This window comes from Camelus ferus, chromosome 28 (assembly GCF_009834535.1).
Source record: "Camelus ferus isolate YT-003-E chromosome 28, BCGSAC_Cfer_1.0, whole genome shotgun sequence".
Classification (NCBI taxonomy): Eukaryota; Metazoa; Chordata; class Mammalia; order Artiodactyla; family Camelidae; genus Camelus; species Camelus ferus.
This window is the reverse complement of record NC_045723.1, coordinates 3,900,692-3,916,624: the sequence shown is the minus strand read 5'-3', so window position 1 is coordinate 3,916,624 and position 15,933 is coordinate 3,900,692. Positions and strand designations below refer to the sequence as shown.

Sequence of the window (15,933 nt, the reverse complement as noted above, 5' to 3'; positions counted from 1 at the left end):
TAAGGCTCTAAACCAACCAAGTTCCCAAGGCCCCGGTGGGTGTGCACCTAACCACCCCCGCCCCTACTTGGAAGGCCCCACATCACATACACCCAGACAGCTCCTTCTCATTCCTTAAGACCCCAGGCAGCCCCCCCTTACCCTCTCTGAGATCCTGGGGCTTTCTTCCCAGAGGCCATAGAAACCTGATTGGTGACCTCCCCTGATGCTCTAAACTGGGTTTCTTCCTTCCACCACGAATGGATCCTGGATCAAGGAACTTCTACAGCCTTATGAGGGCAGTCTGGCCTTAGGGGCTGGACAAGCACTGGAGTCAGCCTGCCTGCGTGACAACCCCAGCCTCACCTCCTACTAAATTGTCATCTTGAGCAAGTTATTTAATCTAGGGATCTCAGTGCTCAAGGGTTATTAATTTAAATATGTAATGGATTACACTCTGTCTAGTATGTGTTAACTGCTCAATAGATGTCAGCCATTACCATGCTCATTCTAAAAAAAATTTTTTTAAGTCACAGGACATAAATACGAACTTGGTGAAACAAGAAACTTGGTAAGATTGAGAGTCTAAACATGGAAGTAATGAGCAAACTCTCAGGGTGTGTGATCCCCCACTTAGTGCTGAGAAAAAGGCAGGAGTGCACCTACCTGACGCAGGTTACAGCATAGAAACAGCTCATCACGACCACATTTGCTCAGAGCGAGGCACCTTCTGCCCTGTGTCCAGGTCTCACTTGCTGGCAAGTATTGCCTTTTCTGAAAGGATGAGCATCTTAGAAGCAGCGACACTGGGCTGCAGAGAGAAGCTGGCTTCCCCTGACAAGCCACAGGTCCAAGAATGCCCAACTCAGAAGGCTGCAATCCCAGGACCGCCATTTGTCCCCTGCAGCCCACCAGCAACTGCCCTCTCCTCTGTGAACCTGGCTCACATGCTTCCCTCCCTCCTCCAGCAGCACATATGGGGCCTGGGCTGCACTGGTGGGTAGGGCGGCTTTCATATGCAACACTCATGCCCTGGGAACTCATTTCTTCTTTTTGGAAAGCTGAGGCTGGGGGCTGGGGGTACATAGAGTGGTTAAGCAAGTTGACGTCACAGCAAGTCAAAGGACTTTCAAACTGTCCTCCCCAGATCCCCCCTGCTTCCTGCAGCTGCCCCACAACCCTGACTTATTCTTTGGGCTTGTGATAAACCTCACTGTAAATGCAGTGAGATGCGGCTGAAAGAAGTTTGAAAAGCCTGCATGAGAGGAAGAGAGGCAATCGGAATTCTTTCAAGACAGATCTTTGTAGCATAGATCTGGAATTTAACTTGAATCGTGATGCTAGCAGGTGATTATACTCCTGGGAATCCACACCTAGCACTTCAAATTAGAATGGTTTACCTATATAGCAGACAAGCATTTCCAACTGCAAAATACTTCTTTGAGAAGACAGATGGGTTTCTACTAGAATCATCCATGTCTACAGTGTAGCAGGTACCACCTCTTTCAATAAACAGAACAGGGACTATTTCGGGAGCTCTGCCTGCCCCCTAGTGGTTGTAACTATAACTTCTTAACAGTTTTAACCTGGTTTAACAGAGGGCACATGTTTAAAGTGCACACTTTGGAAATTTTTGACATTGTATCCACTGTGAAACCATCACCACAATCAAGATAATAAACATATCTATTACTCTCAAAAGTTCCTTATGCTCCTCTGTCACCCTCCCTCCCACCCCTCTCCACCCTCTCTTACCCCCAGGAAACCACTGATCTGCATCCCATTACTATAGATTAGTTTGCCCTCTCTAGATTTTTATATAAATGGAATCATACAATATGTACTCACTTTTGGCTAGTTTCTTTCACCCAACATAGTTATTTTGAGATTCATCCATGTTGGGTGTGTATCAACAGTTCGTTCCTTCTTATTGCTGAGCAGTAATACTTACATGGATATACTCCACTTTGTGTGTGCATTCACCTGGTGAGATACATACGCATGACTTCCAGTTTCTGCCTGTTAGAAATATAGCTACTATGAACGTTTATACGTGAGTCTTGGTAAGGGCAGATGCTTTTGTTGCTCTGGAATATATATCAAGAATGGAATGGCCAGGTTACGCAGTAAATGTATCTTTAACATTTACAAAACTGTTAAGTTATTTCCAAAGTGGGTGTGCCATTTTATATTACCACTAGCAATGTGTGAGAGTTTCAGTTGTCCCATATCTGCACCAACATTGATACAAGAATTTTTAATTTTGGATATTCTAATTGGGGCATAGCATTCTCTCTTAGTAGTTTTAATTTGTATTTCCCTAAAGATTGATAAATATCTTTTTATGATTACTTGCGGTTGTAATATCTTCTTTGGTGAGGTGTCTGTTCAGGTATTTTGCCCATTTTTGAGGGAATTTTTCAACAGTAGACTTGCCCTGCAAGGAATATTAAAAGAAGCTGTTCAGAAAGAAGGAAAATGACAGAGGCCAGAATCTCAGATCTACATAAAGAAGGAAGAGCATTCAGGAAGGAATAAGTGAAGAAAAAAAATTAAAACATTTCTTCTTAGTTATCTAATATATAAGAGTTTATTCAAATTAAAAACAGTCACAATGTATTGGATGATTATAGGTTATGTAAAAGTGAAAAGAATGTTAGCAAGGGAGGAGAGGGAGGAATTGGAAATACTTTATTATTATAAGGTACTTGCACCATGTAGGTACTTGTACTATGTACTTGTAAGGTACTTGTACCATGTACTTGTAATGTACTTGTACCGTGAAATGGTACAATGTTATCTGAAAGTGGACTTGGATTAAATAAATGTATATTGGAAACTCTAGGGCAACCAGTAAAAAAATGTGTAAAGAAGTATAACTGATACCCTGGGAAAGAAGAGAAAATAATATAAAATCATATAAAATGTTCAATAAAACAACAACAACAACAACAAAAAAAAACAGAACGAAGCTGAAGACAAAAATAGGAACGAAAAAACAAGGGCGATGAGAAAGGATCTGGGAAGATGCCCCTGTAGGAAGCACCAGGAATCTGTCTGCCACACAGACAATTGCACTCACAGAATCTGTCTGATGTAACTGTCTTTGAAATTATGGAGTCTGCTGAAGGTTTCCAACTTCCGGGGAGGGATGGATGGTAAAATGTGGTTAATTTTGGTCAATTTCAGCACTTAGTAGAGTAGCGGCTACACACCGCTGCACTCAGCCACCTGGCAGGTAGCCCTGCAAGTGTTCCTGGAGCAGTCTGCACTCGGGTTGCTGAAGGCAGGGCAAGCAAAAAGAACCCTGTCCTCCAAATATCAAGGATCTCTGCTCTGATCACTGACTACTGCCTCTGATCCAAGAGGTGCAGACAAAAAGGCAGGTGGCTATTGTTGTTGCACCTCTTCAATTGTTGCAAGCCCTTCCACCTCCAGCTAAGTGACATTAAAAGGACTTAAAGGGATAATGCCCTTTTCCTCTTAATTTTTCTATTTTCCCTTTTTGAGAGCCAGACATTAAAAAGCAGGAGATCTATAAGCACCTGAATATACAAGGAACATTATAAAATGACCGTGCATGACCAGGGAAAGGCAGACTGAGAAAAGACCTGAGAAGACCTTAAGTTTATGTCTCAGCAGATTCTTGACATAAAAATAGACAAACAAAAAATTAATTAATTAATTAAAAAATTTTAAAACATCAAACCCCAGGGAAGGAGAAGTTGTAATATTATTAGATTAAGATATCCAGTTTTAAATTTGTCCCTGAGAAAGACCTGATGGAAGATCTCCTAGACAAAGACTTTAAAACAACTGTCTTAAAGCAGCTCAAAGATCTAAAAGAAGATGTGAACAAAGTGGGAAAAAAAATGTAGGAACAAAATAGAAATATCAATAAAGATACAGAAACACTTAAAATTAAACAAAAAAAATTTTTTTGGCTAGATTACAATAACTAAAATGGTAAATTTTTACTAGAGGGATTAAAAGATAGATTCAAGCAGATAGAAGAGAAAAAATTAGTGAACTTGAAGATATGACAATAGAAATTTTTGAGTCTGAAGAACAGAAAGAAGAAAGACTGAAGCTAATAAATCTAAGGGACCTGTGGGATGTCATCAAGCAGATCAATATACACATTGTGGGAGTCCCAGAAAAAGAGAAAGAGAAAGGGGAAAAAGACTTGAAGAAATAATGGCTGAAAACTTGAAAATTTGATAAAAGGTATGAATATACATCTAAAAGATAAACCCCAAAATGCGATGAACTCAAAGGGATCCACACCAAGACACATTATTGTCAAATTTTCAAAACATGCAAAAAAAGAGACAATCTTGAAAGAAGCAAGAAGTGAATCATCACATGCAAAGGATCCTCACTATGACTATCAACAGACCTCATCTGAAAATTTGACTAGACCCTATGTTAGGCCACAAATTGCCTCCCAGATTTTACAAGGTAGCTGCTATAAAAAGTATCTTCTGCAACCACAACAAGAGGATGTTAGAAACAAAAGGGAAACTGGAAAATTCACAAATTTATGAAAACTAAACAACACACTTTTAAACAATCAATAAATCAAAAAATAATCACAAAGGGAATTTAAAAATACAGAGAAATGAACATTAGAACACACTATAAAAAATGATGGGTGCAGTGAAAGCTGTCCGAAGGGAGAAATTTATAGCTATAATACTTACAGTACAAATTCAGAAAGATCTTGAATTAACAGCCTTACTTTACAACTTAAGAAATTAGAAAAAAATAACAAACTAAACTTCAAGTTAGCAGAGGGAAAGGAAAAATAAAGACTAGAGCAGAAATAAATGAAAAGAGAACAGAAAACAATGGAGGAAAATCAATGAAACTAGAAGTTGGTTCTTGGAAAAGATCAACAAAATTGACAAATCTATAGCTAGATGGACTAAAAAGAAAAAGAGAGAGAGACAGAAAAAAGACCCAAATTCCTAAAATCAGAAATAGGGACATTACTTCAACTGTACATGTATAAATAGGATTATGAGAAAGTACTATGAACAATTGTACATCAGCAAATTGGATAATCTACATGAAATGGACAAATTCCTAGACACACAAAACCCACCAAGACTAAGTAGCAAAGAACTAGAACATCTCAATAATCTGTTACTAGTAAGGAGATTAAATCAGTATCAAAAATATCTCTGCAAAGAAAACCTGATGGCTTCACTGGTGAATTACAGGAAATATTTAAGGAAGAACTAATGCCAATTCCTCTCAAAATTTCCAGAAAAAAGAAAATTAAAGAGGAGGGAACACTGCCAATCCCATTCTATGGAGCCAGCAGTACCTTGATATCAAAGCTAGACAAAGCCACTACAAGAAAACCATAGACTCATATCCCCTATGAACACTGATGCAAGAATCTTCAACAGAACACTAGCAAACAGAATTCAGTAGCATATTAAAAGGATTATACACCATGAACAAGTGGGGTTTCTCCCTGGAATGCAAGAATGTTTCAACATATGAAAATCGATCAATGTAATATGCCACATCAACAGAATGAAGGAGCAGAAAGACCATACAATCATCTTAATTGATGCAGAAAAGCATTTGACAAAATTCAATAGCTTTTCATAATAAAAGCACTCAACAGTCTAGAAGTAGAAGGAAACTAACTCAATATAATAAAAGCCATGTGTGACGAACCCAAAGTGAATGTCATACTCAAGGGTGAAATCCTCCAAGATCAGGAACAAGGCAAGATGCCCACGTTAACCACTTCTATTCAACACAGTACTGGACGTTCTAGCCAGAGCATTTAGGCAAGAAATAGAAGTAAAAAGCATTCAAATTGGAAAGGAAGACGTAAAATAATCTCTATTTGTAGGCAATGTGATCTTACAGGCAGAAAAACTGTTAGAGCTCCTACATGAATTCAGCAAAGAAGTAGGATAAAAGTCAACAAGCAAAGCTCATTTGCATTTCTATACATGAACAATGAACAATCTGAAAAGGAAATCATAGAAACAATTCCATTTACAATAACACCAAAAAGAATAAAATACTTAGAAATTAACTTAAACAAGGAAGTGAAAACAGTATATAACGAAAACTATAAACATTGCTGAAAGAAATTAAATAAGACATAAATAAATGTATAAACATATTCTATGTTCATGGATCGAGACTTGATAATATAAAAAGATTAACATTACTCAAAGTGATTTAGAAATTCCATGCAATTCTTATCAAAATCCCAAACATATTTTTCACAGATATAGAAAACCTATCCTTGACACAACATTGTAAAATGACTATAACTCAATAAAAAAAATGTTAAAAAGAAAGAAAGAAAACCTATCCTAAGGTTAATATAGATTATCAAGGGACCCCAAATAGTCAACACAATCTTGAAAAAAAAAAGAATAAAAATGAAGTACTCACACTTTCTGATTTCAAAACTTGCTACAAACCTACAATAATCAAAGCAATGTGATACTTTACAAAAACAAAAATATACAGATCAATGGGATAGCATACAGAGCCCAGAATTTGAAAACATGGGGCTCACTGACCCTGTGCACGCCAGCTGGGCTGGCTTCTGGTTAACGATGGAGGCAGTACTCTCTCATGCCAGTCCTAGGCCATCCAAGGAGACCATGTTGGCCTGGGCCCTCCCCACTCCAGCCCTGCCTCCAGTAGTCAGAGCACTTCCTGAACTTGGGGCTTTAGGGGTCAAGTTTATTTAATGTAAATAACATAGTGTGGCTAATTTGTTTTGCCAAGTAAAAACCAAAAGTAACTGCTGGTCACTACCATCTTATAAAAGAAAGGATATTTTTACAGCAAAAATACTAGGAAGGATATAATCTCATTTGCTGTTCTAATGATAAAACTGGATGGCATAAGTTCTTTCTTGGGATGACGAGTTTCTAACTTAAATGTGCCTCAGTTTTCCCATCTCACAAATGGATCACCGCCACACTCAGAGCGATGCTGTGAGGATTAACTGAATTCGTATTTGCAAAGGGCCCCTGGTGCCCCAGCACAGCCTCTTTGTCTGGCCCTTCCTGGGCACGGGCTCCCCTGGTCTGACGCTCACCTCTTCTCTCCCTCCCTCTGCAGGTGTTTGGGGGTCTCGTGTGGATCCTGATCTCTTCCTCTCTGGTGCCCATCCCCCTGGTCCAGGGCTGGGTGATGTTCGTGTCTGTGTTCTGCTTCGTAACCACCACTCTCCTGCTCTTTCTCTATGTGATCGGTGCACACGGCAGTGGGACTTTCTGGATCACCCTGGTGAGTCCCAGCCCTGGGGGTCTGAGAGGGGGTGGGTAGTATTGGGCCCTCTCCCCTGGGAGACTGGCTTTTCCTGCGCTGGGTGGGGTGCCCTGTGGATGTCTCCTACCCATCCTCCAAGGCCTTGAGCTCTGAGCTGTCCACAGCAGCCCAGGGCTCCCCGCAGCAGGCGGTCAGTGGAGGTAAAGGCAGAGGTTGACTGTCGCTGCCTAATTCTCTGACAGCTGGTCTCCCTTCTCTTGTGTGACTGCCTCTTTCCTAGACCAGCAGCCCAACAAGCCTCCCTGTACCTCCTGCACCTGCCAGGCGCCCACTGGCATCTCCCACCACCCAGGAGAGTTCGTTTCCATCTCAGGAGAAGGAGGGCAGGGTCCTGGGGACTGGCCCTGGCTGCCGAGTGTGAGACCATGCTCACTGCCCAGCTCCCAGTCACGGCCTTCTAGAGCAGGGTCACCAGAGAGGGACTTGGCCAGGGGAGAGGGATGGCCTGTGATCTCTCTTCTGCATGAATTCTGCCTTGAGACCCATGAAGGAGGTAAACTTACACGGGGACCACCTGCCTTTACCTCCCGTGAAAGGAGAGGGGCCTTTGGCCAGGCCTCTTACTCTCAAAAGGCCTCCAATCTAGACTTGGAAACCACGTCCAAATCACTACTCAGAGATCCATTCTCATCCTTTTTGCTTTTAAACATGCCTGGAGCCCCAGTCCCCTGCTCATCCAACCTCTCAACATGAACAAGAACTAAATAAAACAAAACAACACAACAGTGGAAACGGCCCAGTCCTCTCACTCTGCACTGGCCACCAAGGCCATATCTGACCTGGGGACTATGACTACAGATGACACTTCTCATGGCCACCAAGGCCACATCCGACCTGGGGAACGTGACCACAGATGACACTTCTCAGGTCCAGATCAATTTCTACCAATCCCAAGAGGCCCCTCCCTGACCCCTTTCTTGATCCCACCTCAAGGGAAAGCAGGGTCCCTCCTCCATCAAAGTCCTTACTCTGGCTCCCAAACCAGTGAGAGAAAACTCAGCTGCATGGCCCTGGGTAATCAGTCTCTGTGAGGACAGGGTGGGGTTTGGGGAAGGGGAGCTGTCAAGGGAAGCAGCAGAAATGACTGAGGGACCTGGCTGATGCCAGGTGGGGACAGGTGGGCTGGACAGACCCTCCTGGGACCACAGCTGCCCACATCTTCACATCTGGGCGCCCCATCGCTCTGATGGCCCTTCTGACCCTGCAGGACGCAGCTTACCACTGTGTGGCCTCCCTGTTTTACTTCGGTGCCTCCGTCCTGGAAGCTTTTGCCACCATCCAGATGCAAGACGGCTTCAGGTACAAACAGTACCATGAAAACATCTCTGCCGTGGTGAGTCCACAGTCAACCTGCCATGTTCACGGCTCCCACCACCCACTGACAGACAGGCTGAGCCAAAGGCTGCCCAGGCCCTCCCTGTTTTTTAATACTTCACTGATGTTTGAATAAAGTACACCTTCCCCCTCATTTCTGAAGGAAAAAAGCCCCAGAGAAGGGAAACGATGTGCCGCAGGTTCCCTGAGCCATCGGTCAGTGCTGCACTGCCCAGGCCTGGGCTGGCTGGGGGTCCGTGCCTGGGTGGGCTTCGGGGAAGGCAGATGTGTCAGGAGGCATGACCACACACACCTGGCACTGTCTGAGCTCCCTGTGAACAATCTTATTTACCCATCAGAGCAGCCCGAGGATGGAGGTGCTGTTATTATACCCATTTCACAGATGGAGAAGCAGGGCTCAAAGAGCATACACACCTTGTCTCAAGGTCACAAAGAATTGGTGGGCCCTGCTGTCCAGGACCGGTGCTCTGTCACCACACTCCTAGCACCAGTTTGAGCAGAGAGTATGGCAACTTGGCTTCCCAGCTCTCCCCAGTCTTCCAAGAAAGCGTACAGTCAGGGCCACAGGAGTGCTGAGCCCAAGGACAGAAAGTTGAGTGGCCAGTGTCTCCCAGGCGCTCACTCTGAGGGTGGGGCTGTGGGGAGGCCCTTCCAGGTGCAACGTGTCCAGACCCCAAGTTGTGGGGATTTGCTGTTGGGATCAGGCTGTCCTCTTTCCTGTCATTGCCCAACGCTGTCTCCTGCCTGACAGGAGGAGGGGCTGGAGCTCACTCACCCATTCCTTGTGCAAGTCCCTTGTGCCCTCTGAGCCTTGGCTTACTCATCTATAAAATAGGGTGGTGACTCCTGTTGTTTCCCTGGAGGACTAGAGAGCTAGTAAACCACTTCCCCCGCAGGCTTCCCAGTGAGCAGTGGGTGGAACAGGGGCTGAGCCTCCTCCACTCCATCAGTAGAGCAGGTGGGGGTGAGGCTGTGTGTGACTGGGGCACCTTGCCTGCCTGTCTCTGAGCTCTGATGTCCTCCAACTGCAGGGCCAGATCCATTAGTGAGCTGTGAGGTCACGGCCTAATTTTCTTCTTGACGAAATGGACCAGAATAACAGAGAATAAGAGAATGTGTTGTTTCATAGAACTCTCTTCCAGAGTTGTACATGTGTGGCTATGTCCCTGGATGCTAACTCATGGTGTCGGAAGTTTTTCTAACCATGGATATTGTTTTAAAAATAAGAAAATGTTGCGGGAAATGCACTCGCAGATTTCTAGCAATCCACCTATTTATTATACAAACGCTGAGGTCAAATATCTTGACATATCATGAGATGCCAGCTCCAGGTGCCAGAGCTGTGCCACCTCCACCCCTTTTTGGAAAGGGCAGAGCAGAGGCTGAGGGAAAGCCCACAGGCTGGGTGGTGTTGAGGTCTGGGAAGGGATTTAGCGAGGCTGCCCTTCCTGCTTCCGTTGGCGGGGTCTCAGGAGAGGTCTTCAAAGCCTGTCTGCTGGCCCCCATGACAGCATCTCCTGCCTCGGGAAAGCAACACACTCCCCTTAAGCTCCCAACCTACTCCCCAGTTCCATAAACATGGCCACTTCATGCTCCCTGACGCCCTCAAATGGCCCACAGTGTGGGGCCATATCTGATTACTGGCTTATCTCCCACGATGGCTGGTTTTCTAAGCAGTAACACAGCCAGGCAGCACTTTGGCTCATCTTCTTTCCCTAGGGAGACTGGTAATCTGCCTCCTCTATCACCTTCAAATGACTCTATTTCATTGCCCCCTCACTGCAGAGCTTACACGTACTTCTCCCATCCCAACCCCAGGAGCCTCCTCTCTGCACAGACATCAGCCAGGCATTTGACAATGATTTCAGTAAGCTTACTGCAGACAACAGCAGGGAAACGTAGATGGAATGTGGATAGTGGGTCAGCTCCTGATGGAACAACCAGGTGCGTGAGCTAATGACCCTGCCCGCTAGGCCGATCACTATTTGAGAGCCACTGGACTCAACCATGTTCCGACCTTCCTCTTTTACTTTCTATCAAAATACAGCATAAACATGCATCCAGAGAGGTGAGCAGGATGCAGGTGAATTTCCATATTTCCTCCATTATTCGCAATCCACAAGTCCTCTGTGTGACAAGCATCAAGATTAAGAAACAGAACATAATAAACAGCTCCCAGAAATCCCCCGCTGGTCCTGCTGCCCTCACTGTGCACCCGAACTGAGGATAAGCACTGTCCTGACTTCTAGCTGCAGGGTTCCATTTCGCCTGCTTTGGATCCTCAGGCTGGTGGAATGATACGTGTGCCTTCTACATCTGGCTTCTGTCTCAAGCTTAGGTCTGTGGGGCTCGTCCACGTTGGAGGATGGGGACGCAGAGGGCGTCTTCTCACTGCTGTACAGGGCTGCACTGATGACCACCCCCAATATCTGTGTATCCCTCCCATGACTGATCATGCCCCTACATCTTTGTGAGTTGAGTTGGAGAACCATGAGCAGGTCCAGGCAAAGTCAGCAGAGCTAGAATCAGGAATCCAAATGTTGTGAGCAGGTAGGTAAGCTGAGCTGAAGGCACCCAGATGAAACATGAGCCCCATTCTATGTAAAGTCACGCCTTTCTATTCAAAGTATCAGTTGTATCCATGCCCGCAGGAGAAGTGGTCATGATCACACACTCAGGATTTAACCCCACACCCTGCCCAACCACAACATGCCCTTCCATGGTCTCGGGGGTGGCCAGTCCCAGGATGTGGGGAGGCATCTCAAGACCTTCTCCCACACACCCCTGGTCTTTGGGAGCACCTGGCCTGCCTCTCGCCCCCTCTGTGGTTCCTGACCTGCCTCAAAACCTGAGCTTCTCCCTCCCTCCTCAGCTGGCAGCATGGAGTCTGTCCTCAAGGGGTCCCTGGGATTGGTGGGAATTTCCTGAGAGTTGCTGGAAAATTCTGCAGCAATCTGGAGGTTCCTGGATACTAACTGTGGAGGGCGATAATGGCAGCTATTTAGGGAGAGGGGTTTCTGAGGGCCGAGGTAAATATCCATTCAGGTCCCTGGCTCTCAGTGTCCCCAGTGTGCCATTTCTTGATCTCCCTTGGAAAACAAGTCTCTGATTCCTGTCCCTGTGGGGACTTCTGAGCTGCTTCTGCCCAGGGTTCTCACAGGGTCTGGAGGCCCCCAGATTGCTTCCTCCTGGTGGGGAGAGGTGTCTTCTGGGGCCTTCTCACTCATGTGTGATTGCTCCCTTCAGACAGTGTCTTTGAGTTCCCAGATGAGTTCTCTTACTTTGGTTATTCAGTAACTCGGCTTACTCATCGCCTCTGGCCATGAGGGTGAGGGTTCGCCCAGGTGTGGAGGCAGGGCGAGAGCAGGCATGGTAATGGCTGGTTTTTATGGGCATTTTCAATAGTCACGGGAGCGTAGCCAGCCTGACGCTGTGCTTGGGTTGGAAACTCTCGACCCCACACCCAAGGTCACAAGCCAGGTGCAGGTATCTGCCTGGGGGCAGGCAGCCTTCAGAGACCAGCCACCCGGAGCAGGGTGATAGGATAGGTGGTGCCCAGCGAACATGGCAGGTCAGGGCCTGGGCAGGGCACAGAGTGACCGTTTCCACATTTCCAGGGCCTCTGTTCCCAGCAGCTTTCTCTGTAAGCCTCCTCATATTTGCAAAAGCTCAAAATCCCTCCTCTCAGTCCCAGTCCCTCACTTCCTGTGGCTCCCTGGCCCAATACTTGTGAAATTCTGGTGGGGGTTTGAGAATGTTTAGCCAGCATGGAGACCTTAACCAGAAGCAGCAAACCCTTTTTGCCGAGGCTGCTGGGATCACAGCTGGTGGACTCTGGTCTTACTGGTGTTCAGGAGGGAAGTTTTCCATGAAAAGCAATGGATACTCACCTTCAACTATCATTTGAGGAGACTCTAAGGGTCCTCATTTCCAGCAGGCTGGCAGATGTGTGACGGCCAATACTGGACCTTGTACACCAAGTCCCGCGGGTCGTTACATCCCCTGGAGACTGTGCTGAGAGCATTCAGGGCCACACCTGGGCTCTGCAGGAAAGGATGACTCCGTGAGCAATGGGAAGCAGTGGTGGTCCGCACACTTCAGGGCTGTCAGCCAGGAGCACCATGCAAGTGGCCACCCTGCTGTGGGCGGCCCACGCCTTTCCCTCTCCCCATGCATGCCCATTAATGGCCATTTGTCTTGGTTTCAGGTGTTCTTATTCCTAATCACTCTGGTGTATATTGTCCATGCAGTGTTTTCTTTAAAAATACGGAAGTCTTCCCAAAGCAGCTGAAGAACTTTAGCTGAAACCCCAGAGGATGTTAACTGATCAGCCCATCTTCCAGCGTAACATTTCAAATGCAGAAATGCTCTCAGTGGTCAGAAAATAAAACAAAACAAAGCAAGCAACTCTCTGTTTCTGTGGGTTTTGTGTTGACTCTCCCAGATACTCTCATCTCAGAGTAGGGGCTTGCTACTTTGAACAACCAAATATTGAGCAGTCTTTCTAGGGTCATTTCCTGTTTGAAAGAGGACAATAGCAGTGGAAAATGGGGACTGTGATCTGCAAGACCACGAAACAAGGTTCCCCTGCTGACCCCCGGGCCGGATCTTGAGAACTGTTGATTGGAATTGTTCGTGGGCTTTTTGGTACCCGTAGTGTGGCGTGTTTACACATTCACGGAGGGACATTCTACGTCTTCATGGATGTTCTATGTCTTCATGGATATTTTATATATTCACGATATTCTACCAGTCGTGGGGAATAAAACTTGCCCAATGATTATTTCCAGATGTCCACAGTGGGAGATGATAAACGTTTGAAATAGTTTATAAAGTGCCTTTATATTTAATACTTCCTTGGGGTTTTTTGGGGGGGGTCTTTAATTCCCCAGTATCGGGAACACCATTATTTCAGCTTTCTTTCTGAGGAATTCTTGCTTTAGACTGAACATCTCAAGGCAGCATCAAGGGCAGTTCAGAGGACAGCTGCGTGTGCTGCCGGTGCATCTCAGAGAGTCCGGGACGGGGTATCTTATCCTCCCCGGCTACCAGGGAAACCAGACAGCCTCATCCTTTCTGGAAACTCACCAAGTACCAGCCTGGGGTCCCCCTCTTTTTCCTACAGGACAAAGGGGTCTTGCTTAATTATAGTCTTTAAGCCAAAAAAAAACAGGTGTTTCCTTGGATGACTCCATAGGAGAGAATGGGGACCAGGCTACATACAGTGTGAGAGGAAGCACAGTGACAAGTGATTAAGGACCACGTTTCAGGTATGAGTCATCTGGGATGGAAGGAGAGGGTGACTAGGAAGGAGGGCACTCAGTTAGGAATCCTGAAAGCCCAGCTCCTGTTAATGATGCTTTTTGATTTCTTCACTCAAAGATGTTAATAAATTCCAGAGCTGGGACACCTGAAGAGGTACCTCAAAAACTGGTCAGCTCCCAGTGTGGAGGAGTACTGGCAGAAGGATGGATGACCCCTTGCTAGGGGCATGCAGAGCAAAGATTCAAGCCTCAAGCAGAGGTTTAACGACTTGACATCTTACTCCTCTTCCTGTTTGGGGAATCTGTGACTAAATTGGGTCTCAGCGGTAACTTCAGGAGGCCCTTTGTTATCTTAAGGTAATTGTACACTAAAAGGCCACTTTTAGTGAGTCTACTTAAATTTTAAGTTAAAATGCTATAGTAAATCATTTTTACTATAATGATTAACTATAGGAAATAGTAAGGAGGAAAAGGTTTGATTGAGGCTTAATCCTGAAAAATTAAAATATGGGTTAAGAAATGATAGGAAGTTTCTTGCCTGTTTAACAAAATTCATATCTTTACTCATCTTGTAACTGGGAGTTTGCACCTTTGACCACCTTCACCCAATTCTCCTACTCCCAACCCCCAGCCTCTGGCAACCACAAATCTGATCTCTGTTTCTACAAGATTTTTTTTTTTTTAGATTCCGTATGAGTGACATCCTACAGTATTTGTCTTTCTCTGCGTGACTGACTTCACTTAGCATAAGGCAATCACTATCCCAGAGAGACATCTGCACCCTCATGTTCACCACAGCATTATGTACAGTAGCCAAGACACAGACACAATCTAAGTGTCCACTGGCAGGAACTTGAGAGCATCATGCCTTCCTCTTCTGAGATGCCCCACTGCTTTCTGCCACTGCACTGAGGCAGAACAGAGAGAGGGGTTAAATTAGCAATCTGCACTGAAGACGTGGAAAAGGCTCAAAAACAACCATCCCTGTGAGTGTGGGGGTACAATCCCCTGGCTCTGTGGTCCACCAGCAGACCTGCGGCCTTCAGTTTCTGGGGTAAGAACTGATGACAATCCGGTGAATCACACAGGACAGCGTCCACCAGCAGCTAGTGAGGGGCAGAGCCGTCCCCGAGATCATGCACAAATCACCCAGCAAACTTCATACACTGCTGTATGGATGTCAGAGATAATGGCGACAACAATGATGGTGGTGGTGATGGTGACACTGTTAACATCCACCCGCCCAAACCCTGCCCAGCTGGATGCCACAGCTTTCCTGGGAGCTGTCCCCATACCCAGCAGGCTCCTGCTCCCGAGTGCCCTGCTCTCTGCACCCCCAGCCTCTGCTCCCTAAGCCTGCAAGCATCTCCCCCAGCCCCAACTCCCAGGCAGATGCCCTGACCAGTTGCTTCTCTGCAGATGCTCAGCCACACCCACCCCGCACCAGGATCTAGTGAGGCCAGAGGACCAGGGGCTCTAAGCAGCTCCCAAGGCAGAAAGTGGCAGAGGGAGGAGGAAGTGAACTGGCTCCAAGGGCCCCTGCTATGACTTATTCCTGTCACCAGGACAGGAAGAGATGGCCAGCAGGGGAAGTGCAGGTAGACAGACAGCATATTTCCACTGAACCTTCACTTCTGAAAGCAGGGCAGGGGCCTCCCATCTCGGCCTGTGCCCTGCCTTGAGTAAACAATGACAGGAATGCACCCTGAGACAGCACACCTGGGGAGCTGTCCTTGTAAGCCAGATGCTCAGGCAGGGTTGCCTGCCCTTCACCCTACTCACTTAAGGCAGGCTGTTTTCTGGCCCCAGGTGCTAACAGGTGAAGCATCCTTGACCCTTTTGGGGGTATCTCCGCAGGATTCCCTCCATGCCTTGGCTGTATGTTATTTTTGATTAGGTCAGATTATAAACCCTGTCTCCCTAATTCATTTGGTTTTTGCTAGTTTAAATGAATATTTAAAATAGTTTTGAGCTAACGTATGTATGCAAAGTTTGTATTATGGTGACTTGTACATATGGTGTGTTCAATAAA

The 15,933-nt window shown here is 45.9% G+C and overlaps 1 protein-coding gene across 1 annotated transcript; it reads left to right on the top strand.

The window, feature by feature from the left end:
• The first annotated feature begins 7,070 nt into the window (after nucleotides 1–7,070).
• LOC116660376 (myelin and lymphocyte protein-like) lies at nucleotides 7,071–10,650 on the top strand. Its single transcript, XM_032469694.1, has 3 exons — nucleotides 7,071–7,260; nucleotides 8,510–8,635; nucleotides 10,456–10,650. The coding sequence occupies exons 1-3, from the start codon at nucleotides 7,165–7,167 to the stop codon at nucleotides 10,537–10,539; spliced, it is 306 nt and encodes a 101-aa protein (XP_032325585.1). The 5' UTR covers nucleotides 7,071–7,164; the 3' UTR covers nucleotides 10,540–10,650.
• Nucleotides 10,651–15,933: the final 5,283 nt, after the last annotated feature.

Bases quoted from the DNA above. Each gene is read 5' to 3' on its own strand.
- LOC116660376 (XM_032469694.1), top strand. From the start codon at position 7,165: ATGTTCGTGTCTGTGTTCTGCTTCGTAACCACCACTCTCCTGCTCTTT. The intron at 7,261-8,509 runs GTGAGTCCCAGC...CTGACCCTGCAG, and splicing joins GGACTTTCTGGATCACCCTG to GACGCAGCTTACCACTGTGT. The intron at 8,636-10,455 runs GTGAGTCCACAG...TCCCAACCCCAG, and splicing joins ATGAAAACATCTCTGCCGTG to GAGCCTCCTCTCTGCACAGA.